The following is a 19,361-nucleotide window of genomic DNA, read 5'->3' as shown; positions in this document are numbered from 1 at the left end:
GTCTGAAAGAATAAATGCATATACACCTATGGTGAGTAAAATAGATGCTCATTTTCACTTTTGGCTGAACTAACCCTTTAACACTGAAATACTCTAATACTAAAAGGTTACTCGAACCAAGCTCTTTATAATTTATTTGGCTTAGGATTTAAAAAGGGATTCCCCTAAAATCTTAATATGAGCTTTCCAACTTCACTACTATGGACCTGAAATACCAACAAAGCCATAACTTCCCATAAATGGAAGTTAAACCCATTCCTTAACAAAAGGAAAAGCTTTTAGGCTACTAAAAGCCAGACATTACACTCTTAATAACAAGGAATAGTGTTAAAAAGGATAAAAATACCTTGAAAATATCTACCCTGCCTGGCCAGCAGAATTGAAAAAGGAAAGAGAAGCACAATGTAAAAAGAAAAAGTCACACATAATCTATCGGTTCAAGAGAATTCATTCTCTTCAGTTGCCATATTCTCACTTTTCTGTTTATTTTTTAAAAAAGGCACTCTGGACTGAATCTGCATAAAACAAAAAGAACCGAGGAAAGAGGCAAGATTACACTTACTAGGTATAACGCTTTCTCTTAACTTTTATGACGCAACACACTGAAAGTGAAATACTGCAGAATGCAACTAAAATCGCAGCCAATCAGAATGCATGGATACAAACAGAGGGGAAAAGTATGATTAACTTCAACTGCTCAAAATTTGGGGTCAGTGAGATTTTTGTATTCTTGCTCTATCAACACTGACTGCACGGACTACATAAGATCAGCTAGATGATCATTAGCTCTGAAAACACACTGGCATACCTTCAGCAACATATTTCAGTCTCCTACGTCTAACTTGTTATTCCATCTGAGAGATTGTTTTTCCCCTCGCTTTCTTATTCTTTCACCATTAGACAGGAATGAGACAATACACAGATGATCAAAGAAAGGAAAAAGGGCTTGCAGTTCTTTGTCTAGAAGTATTACCATATAAAGCATTTTTGTTATTGCTGTTAATTGGATGCACTCCACATCTGAGGAACCGAAGCGAGCAGGACATGCACATTTGTGTGCCATTTAAAGTGGTGATGCACATGGAGGCTCGGAAGGTTGTATGATCTATAAAATCTGGCTCTGATTACATTCAATGCAACATTTTTCAAAAGTAGGAGGAACTAAAAGTACCAGAGGCCTTGTTTTCATTGAGCTTGTTGTTGAAAAAATTTTTTTGATTTGATTTCAGGTATGAACATAACACTGCTGTTGGAAGCGCAGGTGTGCGGGTAAGAATCCCCCGGTGGGTGGTGCCCGGCTCAAGCACACCGTCCTGACTGCAGGGGTGTATGCGCCCATCTGGCACAGGCAGGTTCTGATGCCAGTTTGTGCCCACTAATGAGTTGTTTATAACCCACATTTGGAAATTACACCCTTGAAAAAAATTCACTTTGTCCTGTTTTGATGTTTCCCGTGTGTTTTTGTACTGGCCATTTGAGAGAAAAACTCTTTTTCAATGTTCAGTTGAAAAAGTTCAACATTAAATGTGCAATTTTAACTCTACTTTAAGAGAACGCATATGCAATGTGGCATGCTGTATTGTAGGAAATGTCTGGAAACTTTATGGAAAAGGTGGCTAGTGTACTATTGCCATAACAAAGAGTCACAAAATCTGCAGTTGGTCAAAAAACATAGTCCTGCTCAAACTCACGCCATTGGTTAGGCAGTGTTGCTGTGTTGAGATCATAAGGGTAAACTTGGAAAATTTCAGGTCACTGTTTTCCAAAAGTGTGCTGTTTTGGATTTACCGTTTTTACACTTCTCTGAGAAATCAACATATGAAATGTTGAAGAACCACAAATATGCTGCACAATGTGTACAATGCAAAACTAGAAAAACAAGACCGATTCTGTCCCACACATACTTAGCTGTTGTCAAAAGTAAAAGTATTATGAGTAAAACTAACATTACTAACAAGACTATAAGGGCTAGATTTAAGAGTGTAAACCCTAATTTGGTGTTAAAAAACTACTGTCAGGATTTACTAAAGTGAGACACAGAAAAGACATTTATTTTTGACATTCACTTTACTGAATATGTATTTATAGAGGTTTCCATTTCCATCTGAAAATTTGTGGGAGGACAGTATTTAAATGAACGTTGCCTGTTTTATAAATCTCACCCCAAAAACGTCAAAACTGGTAAAAATACTTAATAGTAAAAAACAGCACTAGTAAAGATCTGAGACTATATTTTGAGGATATTAACATCCTGTGGTGATCAGAACACACCCAAAAACAGGCCTGATTATCCAACACCCACTCACTATACCAAACTTACTTTACTGTGCTGTTGTGGTAAGCCGATCTCCTTTGCTGATGTGGAGTATGAGCAGTAAGTGTTATTTTGGATCTCTAAAAGAGTGAGACAAACAGCAGGCAGAGGAGATTATACAGACAAATAGCTGCAGAAGACACTACTGAGGATGCAGTGCATCAATCACACAGCACGCACACCGGCACCAGCTGACGCTCTCACACACACACACACACACACACACACACAACATGACGAAACACCCAAACACACCAGAAGGAGAATACACTCACTACACCGACACAAACACGGCGAAGAAACCCCCGAAACACTAGAAAGAGAATAGCATGTGATATGTCAGCAGTGTGCCAAACACAACAATCAAGGATTTTCTGCCGAACACAAAGCAGAAATCTCGCAACCTTTTGCCAAACACACCCATAGACACACATACAATGAGTCAAACTAGAGGCTGCATGCTGCGCTGAGGGGCTTTCCCACTGGGAACCTACAGAGCAGACCAATCCACAACCCCAGTGAATTATAGCGGCAATATCTACTGCCTTCTGCTCAAGGGCCTGACAGCTTAATGATCTCTCCCACTCCCATTTTACACAAACGCGCACACACACACTCTGCATTTCATGCACACACGTCAATTACATTACACACCACAAAAAGCAATCGTGATGCCATCCCCTCCTTGCTCATAAAGTATCCATTTCCAATAAGCTCTATGACATATGCTCGATAGTAAAAACAAAGAGTCACTCTACTGTTACTGTACACCACAGTACACATTTAAAACACACGAGTGACAAGAGTGAAGAAAGTGTGAAAGAGAAAACGCTGAAAAGACAGATGCAAAGAAACAGCAAGACATGAGTAAAAAGAAGGGATGAGCAAAAGAAAGTAAATATAAAAGAAAAAGGAACAATAGTAAGAAAAGATTACAAGAAAAACGAGATAGCAAAAACAATAGCATATGAAAAAGAAGCCGAACTGAAATAAGCAAAACAAGCAACAAAAAAGTAAAAGAAGTGAAAAACAAAGAAAGAACATGCAAAAAGGGCAAAAAGGATGAACGACAATGAAAGCATGCATAGGGCAAAGGAGAAACAATGCACAAAAAGAAAAGGGGAAGATGGAGCGAAAGAAAGCATAAAAATCAAGACAGAAAGAAGTCATTAAAAAAAAGAAAGTACAAAAGAAAGATTGAAATTAAACTGTGATAATAGGAAAAATGGTTGCAAAAAAGAAGTGTGGAAGAAGAAAAGGATAAAAGGAAGAAAGACTGGATTAAAAAAGGGGTCAAAGAAAGTTTAAAAGTGTAGAAGGCAGGAATAATATATAAAAGTAAGCGGGAAACGAGGAGAAAAGTGTAAAAGAAAAAAGTGTGAAAGAAAGAGAAAGTTCAAAAGAAACAAGAGTCTCTGTAATGTAAGGGTGTCTTCAGGCAGACAGCGGCATGTGATTCATTACAGACAGAGGCTGGGAAAGAGCCTTGTGTTCCTGTTACAGAGTCACCATATGAAAACAAACACAGCCTGACGTGAACTCAGGTCAACAAGCACACAGACATTTGGGGAAGAAACTCCCAAAGAAACCAGAGTGGGACAGGTAAACGAAACATTTCTGCTCCTGTTATTTCAAGGGAACGCAGCCCCGCGCTGCTCACAGCTCAGGCACATATTTGCTTCATGCTTCACAGAGCCGACAGAGCGGGCGGCAGCGAGGGGATGAAAAGGCTTACTGCACACATCCTGCTGCTGTATCAGAGACGGGAAAACACACAGCGGGCGTCTGACCGGCCTCCTCCGGTTCAAACGGGTGCAGCCACTGCCTGCGTTCGGCTGCTGGAACCCATCCAAAGCATCATCTGCATTGAGTAAATACTACAAAGAGGTCAAGGCAGTGACCTCATATCTCACAGTAGGACACGATGTTGCATTTATGGATGCTAGTGGTGTTTGCATAAAATAATTGAAGTGCGCTTGCCCACAAAAATACCTCCCTCAAAATAAACATTAAAACTTTCTCGCATGGCTTTCTAAGCAAAGCTCGCAATTAAAAGCGCCACAAATTCATGGTTGAGACGTAAGAAAGGAAGTCCAACATAATATAATTGTCCCAGCTCTGTTTTACAATAAGGCTGTTTGTGTTTGAAAGGCATGACATCACTGTTTGGACGTCTACAGTTCACCACTAGATTCACAGCAGCGGTTGGTGCACAAAATGAGAACCTAACAGAAACAATCTATATATCCAATTTCATACCAATAATGTGTAAAACAGTACTGCTTAATATAGGCAGAGTTTTCAATGCAGCTAATTTGATCTTCAGTGAAACAAGCTTTGTATTCGGTGTTATTGCAATGAGACATGTATATAATATTGTGAATTACTGGACAAGGATTACTAAAGGAAAGGCTGTTTTCGACATCAATCAGTGTATGAGTCCATTAAGACCCTCTGGTGGGCCATAAAGCTTCAAATCATGTGACCGATGACTATCCACTCCTCACATCGATATTTAAGCCTCCGCTCAGATGGGTCTGTACATGAAAAATACAAGGCAACTGGTGCTATTGTCCTTTACAATGCAGTGGCTTCTGAACACGTATTTTGGAAATGAAATATCATCATTTTGTTATATAACCAGTAATGAGGAATCATTAAGAAAAAAAAAAATCTCATCATTTATTTTCTGCAGGATATTATGGATGGTTAATATGCAAATATTCTGAACCTGCCTCTCCCCCAGTAGATTAACAAAAGCTCATTAATATTTCAGTGATCTGGAGTATGCTTGACCCTATTAGGAGGACTGTAGTGACTTACATAAACGCGATACAGTCACTACATTTGTCTGGTGCATGGTACAGTTTGAAGATGTTTAGATGTTCAGCAATTAAAATGCAGGATTGAGAGTTTCTTAAGAAAGAGATTTTAATACCGGGGGTAAGATTTCATTAATAAAAAAATAAATAAAAAAAAATACTCCAAACCTGTTTGGTTTAGGAGCAAATTAGACAAATAGTGCCGAGTAGATTATATCTAACAAATCGAAATTAAATTAAATTACGTTACATTTCCAGGTCAAATCTGACACGGTCATCTAACACACAAAGAACATTCAAACGGTTGTAAAAGATTGCGCAGCAAAGGATGAGATTAATTAAAGCTGTCATAATGGCACTTACACAAAAAGCGTTCTCTTCCTGACTCTTTCTACACCTGTTAACAGGTGGAATGAAGGTATTTGTCAGTTTCACCCCGACCTGTCTGACAGGTCCCGCCCAGAGAGCAGGTGTGTTACACATACAGTCAGCGCAGCAGTACTGTAATCTCTGGTATTCAGGATCGAATGCGTGAGCCACAGCAGTGCAGCTCAGTGCCAGTGAAACGTCACAATCTACTCCCCGTTACCTCCATTTAAGGCTTCAGATTAAAAGATGAGCCAGTGAAATTCAGAGGTATTTTCAAACAGCGTGTACCACTTTCGAGCACCATGTTTTAACAAAGGGTTTCTGTTTCAAAGGCATTTAATAGAGAGCGGCTTCACGAAGGAGATAAGATACGTGAACCATTACGCGCAAGAGACAAAAGCAAGGACAGAAAAACAGAGATAATGTCAGAAGAGACCAGTTAGGCAAGATTCCTGACGTTCCAGAGAGCGTAGCGCAAACAGAGGGCATGGAGACGTGTAAACATTTACCGGAACATTCTAGAGCTCTTCTACTGAGTGTTAAGTAAACAGGTGTCATGTGAAGTTTCTGGCACTCTGGATATTTTAGTCAGCCATTTCGCATTTATTTGTTTTAAGAAGCCAAACTCCCCCCCTGATCATCCTTGGAACCGGGTGTTGACTCAAAGGAACAAACTAATTACACGACGGTTATCTTAGTATAGGACGCACACGGCAAAAAGAGAAGAGGAAAAGACCAGACACACAAAGGTAGGAAGTCAAGGGATCAGGAAACGATACTGAGGAAGTGACACTGGTCAGGGCTAAACAGCAGAGAGGGCTCATCGTGTTGTCTCTGCCTGGACTTAGAACTTTCCCAGCATCTGTGTTTCACAAGCGCTGCAGTATCTGAGTCAGCAAACAGTATTAAATTGAACGCAGCTCATGCCAAACATTCTTCCCCACCTCAGCTTTTGAACTTTACTCGGGTTATTTTAACTGAAAATACCAAATACTAAAGTTAAAGGGGACTAAACTCACTTTTAAACGGTGCTTGCAATTGCTTATAAAATGCATCTTAGCGCTGTGCGTCTCAATTATCAAGATGTTTTGATTTTCTGTGCGGTATTTTGTCATGCTGCTTTAGCCCTGCCCCCAACCGCTGACGGACTGTATTTGCATATTTCTGCACTGTACAACAATGTCTCATAAACACTGCATGCATTTTAGTTGGATGTAAAATGAACATAATCAGTCTCCCGACGTTAAAGCCACTGACAACACGGTGGATTGGTATTGTTTGTGGTGGATGTGTGCCACTGATTGCACAAAAACAGAAGTCATTTAAAGAGACATGCACTGAAACAAGTCGCTGCAAACAGAGCTAGGTAAAAGGGGTGTTGTATCAAAGTATCTAAGAGATTTCATGAAGCATTTACTGCAATTATTTGTGCATTTCAGAACATGATTACAGAGCAATAAATTGTTTTGAATTTTATTTCATTATTTTATAAACAATAGCATTCAAATCAGTACCAAAATTGATCAATGAGGCATTATTTAAGGCACAATAAATTGTCAAAAGTCAAAAAATGGAATTTGGATAGAAAGTAGGCTGGACTTTTTTCTTCCCATACGAACACCAAAGCTCCACTAACCCTAACCTAAATAATAAAGCAATTAAAGATGTATAACTTAAATTATAATAAAGTTAAATATCGATTGTATATTATTTTAACCATTAAATTTTAACTATTATTTAAAAATGGTCATTTAAGACCTTTGTAAGACCTTGGAACGCAAATTAAGATATTTCTGATGTGTTGTGATGCTCTCTAAAATGGCAGAAGACGTAACTCAGCCAAAAATATGTTTTAATTAAATTAAAAAAGCATTTTAAAATAAAAAAAGCATTTCACAACTGAAGACATGAAAACATGGACTGTATTGCCAACATATTTACAACGTTTCTGGATCTTGTTGATCTTTTTAATAGTGTTGCTGTCTATGGAGGGTCAAATAGCTCTCAGATTTCATCAAAAATCTCTTAATTATGGGTTCCAAAGATGAACAAAGGACAAAAAGGTGCATAGTTAATGACAGAATTATCATTTCGGTGTGAACTAACCCTTTAATCTAAATTTATGTCATACAATAATTAAGATTACTAAAACGTTTGACTAAAAATGAAAGCAATGTAAAAATAAAAATATTCAAAAATGATAATATGAATTGTAATAGTATCTCAGTGATACTTAGCAGAATGCATGTGATAACTGCAACGACACAGCTGCAAGAATGAAACCTGAACATAATGCAGGTTGGACTCAAACCTGCTTTTCCCATATGAGCACCAAGGCCCAACGCTAACCATTCATCCATTTTTCCAACATAGGCCTTTCAGAATGTATTGAACAGACTCAGTCATGCGTCAACCCGCATGTTCTTAATGAAAAGGAAAGCTATGCAATGGGGACAGAGAAAATGAAGGAGAGATGCTGCAGTCTGCACTTTTCAAATGAGGACAATACGCTCCACAGACAGCTCTAATTGCAATACCTGGCAAGAGGACTTACTCAATTAGGTAATGTAGAAAAGAGTCTGTGTGTGTATATATGCAGTGCAGCCCACCGATGTAACACGAGATGAACTCAAGGTAAACGTCACCAAACTAAACATACTGAGATTGGTTAAAATAGAAGCAGCAGAAAGCCTTCATAAGATGAAAGGGATAGTTTACTCAAAAATAAACATTCAAGCTGTTCCAAAACCATTAGCCTACTTTTTCCCCTTATAGTGACATGCAATATAGTTCAAAATACCTATCTTGAGCTCCAAACTGCAAAGAAAGAGATTTAAAAAAAATCCATACAGCAATACACTTGAAGTCTTCTGAAGTCTTACAATAGCTTTCTAAGGAAAAGTACAAACTTTAGGGACCGAATCAATTGGATTTGTGCACTGGATTAACCAGTTCATAGAATGTAGCTATGAATGATTCATTTACAACCTATTTCTCTACTTTAGAGACAACTCACTTACATGCGAGTAAAAACAAATACACACACACGCACAGTTTGAAAGTCAACCTATTTTGGGAATGACCTCCTAAAAAAATGTGCAAAATGTGAGAAAAAAAAACGAAACACAAATTCTCTTCCCTAATCCCAGTGACTCCCAAGAATCACAATTTGTCTCCGTCTTTGTCAATGACCTAAGAAGAAAAAAAACTTCAAAGTCTGAACTATTTTTTCCACCACAAAAAAGCGACAGATGAAGAGAATTGGTTCGTCATGCCTCTTCCTCCCTTCCTCTCAGAGGTGCTGCAGACAACTTTCTTTTCCTTCTCTCTGTAATGAAGGAGAAGAGGTCTAAAGCATGCCACTACAGAGGAAAAAACCTTGCTAAATGAAAAACAGACAGAAAGAAACACCGCAAGGCAACTTTAGACCTTTAGCCTAGCATAAATTATTCCCGCCCAAATATCCGCACAGAGCAAGAGAGGTGTAGACTGAAAAAAAAAAAAAAAAAAGGCTACCAGGCTCCAGGAATGGCCTCCTTTAAAGCTGTTGGTGCAATTACAGGCCATGCCAGTAAATCAGTGCTGTATATCTTAATTTAAACTGACTCTGCTATATTAAAGGGTTAAGAATAGCATCAAACGCTAAAAGCGCCACCCTCATCTTCACGCTTTTCTGCCATGAAGTTTGAGAAATAGAAATGGACAGAGCAGAAGTGAAAATGCTGTAGGACTGTGTTGAAAGCAATTTTGCTATACAGTTGATTTTGCAGAGGTGTTGTTGCTTTGTTTACTTAGCAGTTTATGGCATGTATATATCCAATCAGAATTTTAACGTTATACGTATCCATTTTCCCACATCATTTTTATAGTTTTGAGGTACTGTTTAAAAAAAACTGTATTAACATTTTAAAATATATGAAAATTAGAAAGTAATTAATTTCTAAAATAAATATTTCAACAGGATGAGAAAACGGTAAAACGGTGTTACGCCAAAAATTTGCAGCAATATTTATTCTTACCTATCAGTTTTGAAATGAAACGAAAAATAATCCAGTATAATAAAAATAAATAATAACCAGATCATCTAACCTTATGGTTGCTTAAATAAAAAAAATACAAATAAAAATACAGTAAAAAAAAGGCCTGCACTGTGATTTATCCCTTCAGCAGAGTGAAAACACGGTAAAACTATGTGGTTGTCTTATGGTTGTTTAAATAAACATAAATAAATACATTTACAGTAAAAGACTGCATTGTGACTTGTCCCATTACTGTGATATATCATTACTAACTCTGATACTTAAAACAAAATTCTAATTAAATTAGCAACAATATATGACAAATTGGTCCAATAAGCATGTAAATAGATGACAATGAAGAGAAAAAAAATAAGCCTGCTGACTTACTGCAGGCAGAATATGATGGATCTCAGCAGACAATGTGTGTATGTGTGTGCGGGTGCGTGTGTGAGCTTTTGACCCTGTCAACTGGGACGGCACTGTGCTTACACAGTCACGTAAACACCACGGCACCATGACTTGGGTAACCATGGCGAGAAAGACAGCCAGAGACACAACAGAAAAGCATGTGAAGACTAATTAATGAAGAAGAACAGTGAAAGAAAGCAATTAAAAAGGTGTTGATGAGAAGTATGGCTCTCTCAAGCACAATCAAAAAAAACCTGCACAGAATCCAACATTAAGGACAAGATCGCACATGTCCCTCATTCCGCAGACAACAAAAATGGGAAACAATGACAGCAGATGTTGTGTACAGTGGCCCTGGCTGTCAAGATTAATCCTACTGTAAACATATGGCAGCTTCACCTCCACAGCTGCATGCTGTCAAACGCACCCCGTCCCACCATAAACATGCTAACAAAAGGCATCAGGATGGTTTAGACATCAGCACACTTCAGTCATTAAATTCAGCACCACAAGTGTTTCGAATCACGCCGGTTATTCTGCAGTTGAAGCTTTTTGCAGTTCAAACTGAAGATTTGATTTGTTTGGAAAGCAAGAACAGCGCATTAGTATGTGAGAAATGAATTAAAACTTAGAATAACTGACAAGCAGGGAATGAAGAGATCAGAGTGCTGGATTTCTTTGATTTAATAACTCAAATGGGCAGAAAAAGTTATTTATATCGAAGGCGGAACGTTCCGGGAGGGTTTGTTGTGGGAGAGATTCTGACTTCCTTCTGTAAATACTAACACATGGTTATTAAATTTAATTGCTTGATTCGTTTTCTCTTCCGAAAGTGGGGTGCATCCTTCCACGGGTGGGTGTACATGTGGTTGGGTGGGTGTTTAAGTACCTCCTGCTGAAACATTAGTCTGTCTCTGAACCAAATTCTTTTTCAAGCAAGGCCCGTGCCAAAATATTTAGACACCAATGCTTCCTTGTATTACTTACATCCTATTTAGCAAAATTTGCAATATTTGTGTTATTTCAATTTTAGTGACTATTTTCAGTATTTTTTACTTCAGTTTTAGTCATTTTGATACTTAAATGTATTTTAATTAAACCAAAAAATATTGCTGAAAATGTAATTAATTGTGACATTTTCTGCCAAAGAAACATTTGAAGATTTTTGCAGTATGTTTTAAAAAGAAAGCGATATTTTTTTATTAAAGATTATTTATTAATATTTTCATAAAATATTTATAATATTTTACATCAACCATTTTTTACTACCAATGCCATTTTAATAGTTTTAGCTGAATTTTACAATAACGGCGGACTCAGCAGTTTTTAAATTGTACAAAGCTAAAGTAAGATGTTGAAATCCGTAAGACAAGAGTATTCTAAGGAGAGACGTTAATAATTTTGGGACTGTCTACAAGAATCAGAGAGCAAAGCTTGCAGACATGTAGGCTGCATGAATTTACATTTGAAATCTCTGAAATAATGCTTTGCTTTTTGGAATGAAAAGTACTTGAAAAGAGCAGGACCACGGCGATTAGCTCATGCATGGCTTTCAAGCTCAAAAAAGAAGGCACCAAAAGGAGGACGCATGGCCAGTCGCCGACCATATCGGACACAGGGGTGGCAGTGTGTAGTCTGTCTGCTATTGTTGACAATAAAAGCCTGTCTAAATCCTCTTGAACTAGTCTGACCCCCTCCAAACTCTCTGCGAGACACCCCATACTCCTTTTCTTGCCTTTTCTCTTTCCGTAATAAGGCCATACGAGCGAAGGCAGAAAAAGAAGAGGCCTCTTCTTTAATGAGATCTGTGTATTCAGACCCTTGGGCTTCGACTGAACAGAACTGTGCTGGAAAAACACATCGTGCTGGACACACAGCAGCATCTCTAGAGAACCCGGGATGATGAAGCATAATCCAACCGAATATAACAGGGGTATTCAATTAGAGTTCCAAGAGGTCCAGTCTGAACATTGCTTTCCCAGCATAATCCAGACGATCAAATCTAATACAGTTTCAGTAGCCGATACGGTCAGAATGCTACAACATGAAAAAAAAGCCACGTGCGCTACAGGAACATTTACTGTAAATGTCAAGCAGCAGTATTTTTCCCCAGTAGTCCCAATGATAGTCTTTCTTTTACAGAATTAAGAAAATCATGTATTAAAAGACTCAGCCAGACAAAGAAAATGGAGTGTTTGTTATATCAACCACAAACTGTTAATTGGTGTCCTCTATAATATAGGGAACCGCTAACGATTCGGAAAAAGGCCAGGATTATCCCGAGGTTAAGTTCAATTTAGTGCTTGTGTGAGAGACTGCTCTAAAAACCATCGGGAAAAGAGGGCAACGACAGCAAAGCTGAGGATATGCATGGCTGATCAGAACATCTGATGCACGCAAGTATTTCTCCCGGCAGGAGGAACTAGCAAATCATGTTCTCCAGTGCTAACCTTAGTCTCTCACCACAGATGTCACTTAGCATAACATTACCTGAAGGAGATATTCTCCAGGTTTTTTTCCAAGTTCTATAAATGTCAAAGTACGTGACCCAGAGCAAAGCTGGAAATCAAGATGTTGGTAACGTTATAAAAAATTATATAAAAAAAATTCACTGTATTATACACATTCATTTTGTACAATTCTCATTCTTAACATCCGTAAGCGGTCATGACGGCAACGCAGGCCAGATTTGACCCATCAATCTGCCTAATATAAACTGACAAAACCCATGCACCACTTTTGAAACGGATTCACGGATTCACAACTGACAGATGCTGATTTATTCAGCCATCCAGCAGAAGCACAGTGTTCTAACAGCCATCACTCACCGCAGCCTTGTTTGCCTTTCAAAGCATCTGCTGATTCAGAAATCACAAATCTTTCACATCCTGTCAGTACGCGTGTGACTGGTTGACACTCCGCAGACAGGCTGTGCCTATTAAACGACTTACTAATGGAAAACTGGACCAGAAACATTAGAAGAAATGACTGAAATCTCTACAATCTTTCATAAGCGCCAACCAAACTTGTACGGCTTGCCGATCGACTTGAATGATGTTGCGAAATGCGGGGCAGCATCACTAACAGTGACAAAAGCATTAGGATTGCAATGAATATTCTACCAACAAACAAAAGCGACGCAAAGAAAAAACACTAAGAAGAAAGAGACTGTATAATGAAAAAAGAGAGATATCAGATTTCACAGGCTTTTGTTTCAGCATTTAAATGTGAGAATCTTGAGAAATGTGACCAGCGAAACAAAGGAGTTTCATCTGAGAGCCACCTATTGAAACAGGTGAGGTGTTGACCTCAGATGAATGTTTGCTCATCTCTTTGGCAACCTGGGCTTGAATGGAAGCAATCACTATAAATCTCCAACACTTACACACTCTTGCATGAAAAAAAAACCTAAATGTTTTCACCTAACCGTTTAAAAAATTAAACATACTTACAAGAAATAAAGCTGCAATTATAAGAAGTACTCACAATTGTGTGAAACAGCAGTAGTTCTGTGAAATTATTTTTTTTGTACTCTGAGGTGACACATTTCTAAGAAACGCGTGTCACTGTCATGCATAAGGCAATGTAGGTCAGCTTATTATGACGTTTTGTGAGTCTAATAGCAGAGGGGCCAAGTCACAAGTATGTTCCCCCTTGAAATTTCTCCATGCTACTGATACAGCAACATCCAACTTGATCTGGGAATTAGAAATTTTGTACGACATCCTCCACAGGTCAGTTGTGTCACACCAGCAGCAGTAAGTCACAAGACCCCATTAGCCCAGTTGGACGGAAGCTGTCCCTGTGGATACACATATGTAGCTTGGGGGGGAAAGTGCTTTTGCCCTGATACAGTCATACCGTACAAACACTAGTGTAACCAATTCCCTTTACTTACTTTTTATTAATAAAAATGTCAATGTTTGAGTGAGCAGGCCCTGCTGAGATATATATATATATATATATATATATATATATATATATATATATATATATATATATAAAATGCTACAATGCTTTGGTACTACCAATAACATTAACCCAAACCATTTGACTTGCATTCCGTGTCATGTTTAAGCTTACTAATACAAAGCTACAGAGTTTGAGGGTTTAAGTATTTTAAAATTCAGTTAGGTTTGTCAGTGATGACAACGGCGTCCAGATCAATGAACTTAACATCACAAAAAAATAAAGTAAATAAAAATAAACACTCGTTCATACATGTTTTGTGCTCCAAAACAGGCTCGTTTTCAAACCGTTAGCATTGGTGTTAAATTAATAAACCACTATTATTTCAGAACACTGAATGAAGGAAATCAAAAGAAATATGCTTTTAATTTACATCTTGATTTTAGCCTTTTTAGCATATTAATTTAGATTATTTAATTTTAGATATTTATTATTACCATTCCGCGACCCACGCTCTGCTGTGAACCACAATACTAAATAAAACCTGAACGCCATTAAACACCTCATGACCAACAGAACAGAACTTATACTACAATGTTTTAAACTAAAAAGTCTCATACACCTTAAAATTATTAAGTTACATCGTACAAAAAAAATTACACCTTAGTGTACACAAAAATCTCTTGCATAACCAGAATGGTAGTTTGCCTCATTGTTTTAAGTTGCCCTGACTCACTAACCATGATAGGAAGCAGAGTGTGTTCCTCTCTTTCTCCTGAAGAACACAGATGTTTAAACTGAACTCAGGAAAAGGAAATAAACACTTCCACATGAAATCTACCCACTGAGGCCTCCACCCCTCTCATCAACTAATTTACACCACAGTAAATCTATCAGCCTGCCATATAAAAACCTACTATATGTATATATGGAATGAAATGGTGTTCGATATATAATGCGAATGCATGGCGTTTGATATATAACCCAGCAGGAATGAAATTTGATTATGCAAACAAGAGAAAGTAAGGGCACAGCCTCGACAGCTTGACGTGATTCAGACACTAAATACCTTCATGGTAACCCCTGACCACTGGCTTAATGGCATTTCACAGTCTTTTTTATTGGTTTAGGGTAGATTAGCATTATCCCTGCGCAAACCAAGGCTGTGGACATGCAAAATACACACATGCATTTTCTCCCCAAGCATAGCCTAATCCAGCCCGATGTCAAATCCCACACAGAAGCTCCCAGACAGAGAGAGATGTAGAGCAGTGTGTCATTCTACCCCTTTTAGAAAGCAGCTCAGAGTGAGAAACCGATCTAGGATCAGCATTTGTTTAGAGTAATCTGATACAGGATAAATTGTCCCACTGTGAAATACATCATATGATAACAAGTCAACACCCAGTCTGGACAAGATGTAGATGGGTTTGTTAGTTCACCAGAAGAATATTTCATCACTTGCTCACCAATGGATCCGGGTGCCGACAATGCGAATGGGTGCCGACAGTATAAGAGTCCAAACAGCTGCTAAAAAGATCACAATATTCTACAAGTAATCCACAAGACTTTAATCCATCGCTTCTGGCCAAAATATGCTTCCTCCAATAAAAAAAAAAAGTCCATCCTCAGTTGCCCTCCCACATCAAAACCAACCGACATACTGTATTTCTGTACAATGTTAAAATAACTTGTGTGCATATTTCCCTTATGATTCAGAGAAGACCAATTTTCACTGGAGAAAACAATCAAAATGTACTATATTGTTTACTATATGCACACAGCTTTCCACTTTGCAGTTTATTGATGGACGTGGCGAGTGGATTACATGAGGATTACTCTAATGTTCATCAGCTGTTTGAACTTTGATTCTGACGGCACCCATTCAATGCACAGGATCCATTAGGAGTAAGGGCTGCACTGTAACCCTACACATGACTTGAATTTGACGAATAAAGTTTTTTAAATGTTCTTCATAGAAAACATAATTATGTCATTGTGTGCAGTTTGAGTAAATTGAAACTAAATGAGTAAATTAAAACTAAATAATGAGCATGATGTCACTGACCCATGGATTTCCCTCAGTTAAGACTGCCATCCCATAAAAACTTTCAGTTTTAAGTGGCACAACTCTGCTGACATCGGCGATAACACTGTTTTCTCAGCTGAAGAGTAAGAGGCTTATTCCATCCATCAATACAACAGTGTTGAAATGTTTTCCTATTACATATTACCTCCAGAGAGAGCTGCCAGGGCACAGACTGTTAGTAAGGTCACCACAGGACTGAAAGTCTTAATGTACAAATCAATGAAGATTAATGAGTGAATTTGTTGTAAACTGCATTAACTGTGCCGAAGGTTATAGACGGGATGTGTGCTCATTATTAGTCAATGTATATAATAATGGCTCACACGAATGAAAAAGGCCATACGACTGGTGTGAAGACCCACAGGTGCTTGTGTGGACAAAAGCGTACAGAGCCTTGAACCACAAGAAATGCACTTCAAGCTCAGCTTAATGCATTTCATATAAATAATTCAGCCTACAAGTCTAAAGCATGGGGAGTTTGAGATCATCGGCTTGTTCAAAGAAAAAAAAAAAAATTTGAAGACTTTGTTCACAAACTCAGAAACACAGATGGCATTTGTTGCCAAAAACATTTTCATAATTAAGGCTGGTTACAACAAAAAATTCCCAGACAGCATGATAGATTATAAACTGTGAAACTCAACACCAGAATGTATATGAAGAGTGTATGAGTGTGAGAGCGAGCTGGAGCTGGGCCCAGTAGTGCTCTGGGAATGCAGTCCGAGTTGATTGGCTGGTTTCCTGATATTGTCTGAAGTCATTTGGTGAAACAGGCAGAAACATACAGAGCGGGGAGAGCAGCATAACTCAAACCATGTGATGAGGCAGAGCCCTGTGGGGAGTCACCACAGCTTTAGCACAATGGACAGTCTGTAGTGCCTTTACCTGGGAATTACGGGTCACTCATCAACTCCTCATAAAGGAATCAAGTGAAATAAATGACGAATGCACTTAGAAATGTGCAGAACGTATCACATGTGATTTTATTTAGCGAGTCATGCTTTAAACTTATCAAAGACTACAAAGGGTCTTCAGCGTATGTGACCTTCCGTGAAATGGATTTTGTCAAGTTGCCCTTATTTCAACTTGACTTAACCTGGGGCAAATAAGTTTCACAATGCGTGAGAACAGAGATCCATTCACTCAGAGCTGAGAAATGCACTACATGACACCCAAAAACGAAGATGAAAATAAAAGTGCAGAAATGTATGTAATGACATAAACAAAATTGCAACCACCCAAGTCCTGTAAATGTAATAAATATTATGTGTGCATGTTTGTTTCACACACTCACACACACACAAACACAAATAATGTTGCTTATTATTCTAACAATAACAAAAAAAATCAGCATATCAGTTATTAGACACTTCAATGTCAGTTGGCCTGCTGTATGGGTTCAATACATTTATTAATTAATAAAAAAATAGGCCTATATCTACTTGTCCAAGTCACATATACATATACATATACATATATATATATACATATATATATATATATATATATATATATATATATATATATATATATATATATATATATATATATATATATATATATATTTCCAGGCATAGTTGTTACTATAGGAAACAATTCCTTAATACAAACAGGAAATACATCACATGGGGGAAAGAAAAGTGAGATTGGAGCACTCCTTCTTACCTTGCCTCACAGTTTTCAACCTAATAGGTCCCTTGCAGTTCTTGATCACTGTCAGCACATCATACAGCGGCAATCCAGAGACAGACAGCGTCTCCACTTCCAGCAGTAATTCCCCTTCGGACACTTTCCCGTGTCTGTACTGTACGGCATTCCCGTTAACGGGTCCGACACAGGCGAACTCCCCATTCTCCGCTCCGCCGAGCAGCTTCACGTTCAGCTCGCCGCGGGCGTCCTTAGAGATCGTGCACTCGTTAACTTTGGTGGTCCAGTGATTCTTTTTCTGCACCACTTTGGACATGATGAATCAATAAAATCCGTCCAGAAACAGGTGGTTCCGCTGACAGACAAGAAAACGCAATAGTTTCATAGAATGAAATATCCCACGCACACGCGGTAAAGTTTCTTTTCCGTCTCCTCGGTCATGAATGCAGCTTCTTCGCAGCCCAAAAAAAAGAAAGAAAAAAAAACAAACTCAAGCCATTGTCCGGCTGTTCACCGAATGAAATTCCCACTCCGACCGCTTCTCTAATTAGCCTGTATTGTTTTCCTCATCTTCTTAACATGTTTGCCTTTAATCCTCTTCGTTGCGCTCATCTGCTTGTGTTTTAATTTCATAAACCTCTTTAACTACACTTCTTTAAGTCTTGAGCTGTTTCCAAAATAGTTATTTAAAAAAAAAAACACTTCTAAGAAGAATTCCTGGATTTTCGTTGAACGCTTCCTCCTGGTTCACGGCTCCTTTAAACAGGTACAGCGTTGACGTCTGTTTTGATACATTTCATCCTGTTCTGCCTGCTCTCTACTAGGGATGGAGCGAATGTAACGTGCGCGCATGCGCACTATTTTCTTTCGGACTCGAAGGGAATCCTCGGTGCGTCCCTCGCCGGGTCCTAAAGTCCGTCGTTTACAGACTAATAGTATTTACAAACCTAAGCTGATTTTAATTAAACTCCTCTCACGTTATGTATCCTCCGAATGCTGCAATGAATATGCTGCAAACATAAACATATATACAATAGCATGTACAGCCAGTCAGCCTAACAGTAATGAAATGTATTGAAGACATCTTCAGAATCACTGTACTGGGCCTGAGCCATAAATCATTAGCCTAAAAGATTTCCAGAGTAGTTTTGTCTTTGTTATGTTTAAGCCTTGCTGTTTAAAAAGACAGGAATTTGTTTCCTACACTCTTACGCAACCAGTCTTATCCGTTTGCCAGGAGTGTTGGTTTTGTAGAAATTTAGCCTAGCATAAAGGTTCATTTCTGAATCCTTGTTATTCAGGTTTAACCTGCCTTCCGTGTCTGTTTTGAATTGCGCCATAATTTCCAGAACATTGTTTATAGTGTCTATATATTTATGAAGTAATAGCTGTCAATGTATTGTTCACAACACATTTCCAGATGCGACATGCAGAAACAGCAGTATTTTGTTTTACAAAACTATTATTGGTTTTAAGATTTTCATATATTTCAGTATTCTATATTATTATGTGTAAAACATAATGTAGTTATGTTTCATGTCAGTAAATTTTTTGTTAGTTTTTCTGTCTGTATCAGACATGAAGCAGTGATATCGATCTATAAAGTGATTTTTAATCAATGTCAATACTGTCACCATCAACCATTCCATCAATATTTTTTTAACAAATGCATGTTTTTAATTACACTCGATTTTTCTTCACCTCTGTCACTTACTCCCATGGTCGTACAGGATATTTTTTCTGCATGTGTTTGTCTGACAGCAGTTAGAGCCTGACACGTGAAA

At 38.1% G+C, this 19,361-nt stretch overlaps 1 protein-coding gene across 6 annotated transcripts in view; it reads right to left on the bottom strand.

Annotated features, from left to right (window-relative positions):
- magi1b (membrane associated guanylate kinase, WW and PDZ domain containing 1b) overlaps positions 1-18,401 on the bottom strand; it is a 111,095-nt gene extending 92,694 nt beyond the window's left edge. For 3 of the 6 annotated variants that reach the window (XM_043251251.1, XM_043251255.1, XM_043251252.1), the window contains exon 1: positions 17,596-18,400. In XM_043251251.1, the coding sequence (XP_043107186.1) occupies positions 17,596-17,893 (298 nt within the window). In that variant the 5' untranslated portion in view covers positions 17,894-18,400. Of the gene's footprint in view, positions 1-17,595 lie in introns of all 6 variants that reach the window. The other 3 variants (XM_043251253.1, XM_043251256.1, XM_043251258.1) reach the window with 2 other exon arrangements.
- Between the last annotated feature and the right edge of the window lie 960 nt (positions 18,402-19,361).

The sequence above is a fragment of the Puntigrus tetrazona genome, chromosome 11 (assembly GCF_018831695.1).
Source record: "Puntigrus tetrazona isolate hp1 chromosome 11, ASM1883169v1, whole genome shotgun sequence".
NCBI lineage: Eukaryota > Metazoa > Chordata > Actinopteri > Cypriniformes > Cyprinidae > Puntigrus > Puntigrus tetrazona.
This window is presented reverse-complemented; position numbering and strand designations above follow the sequence as displayed.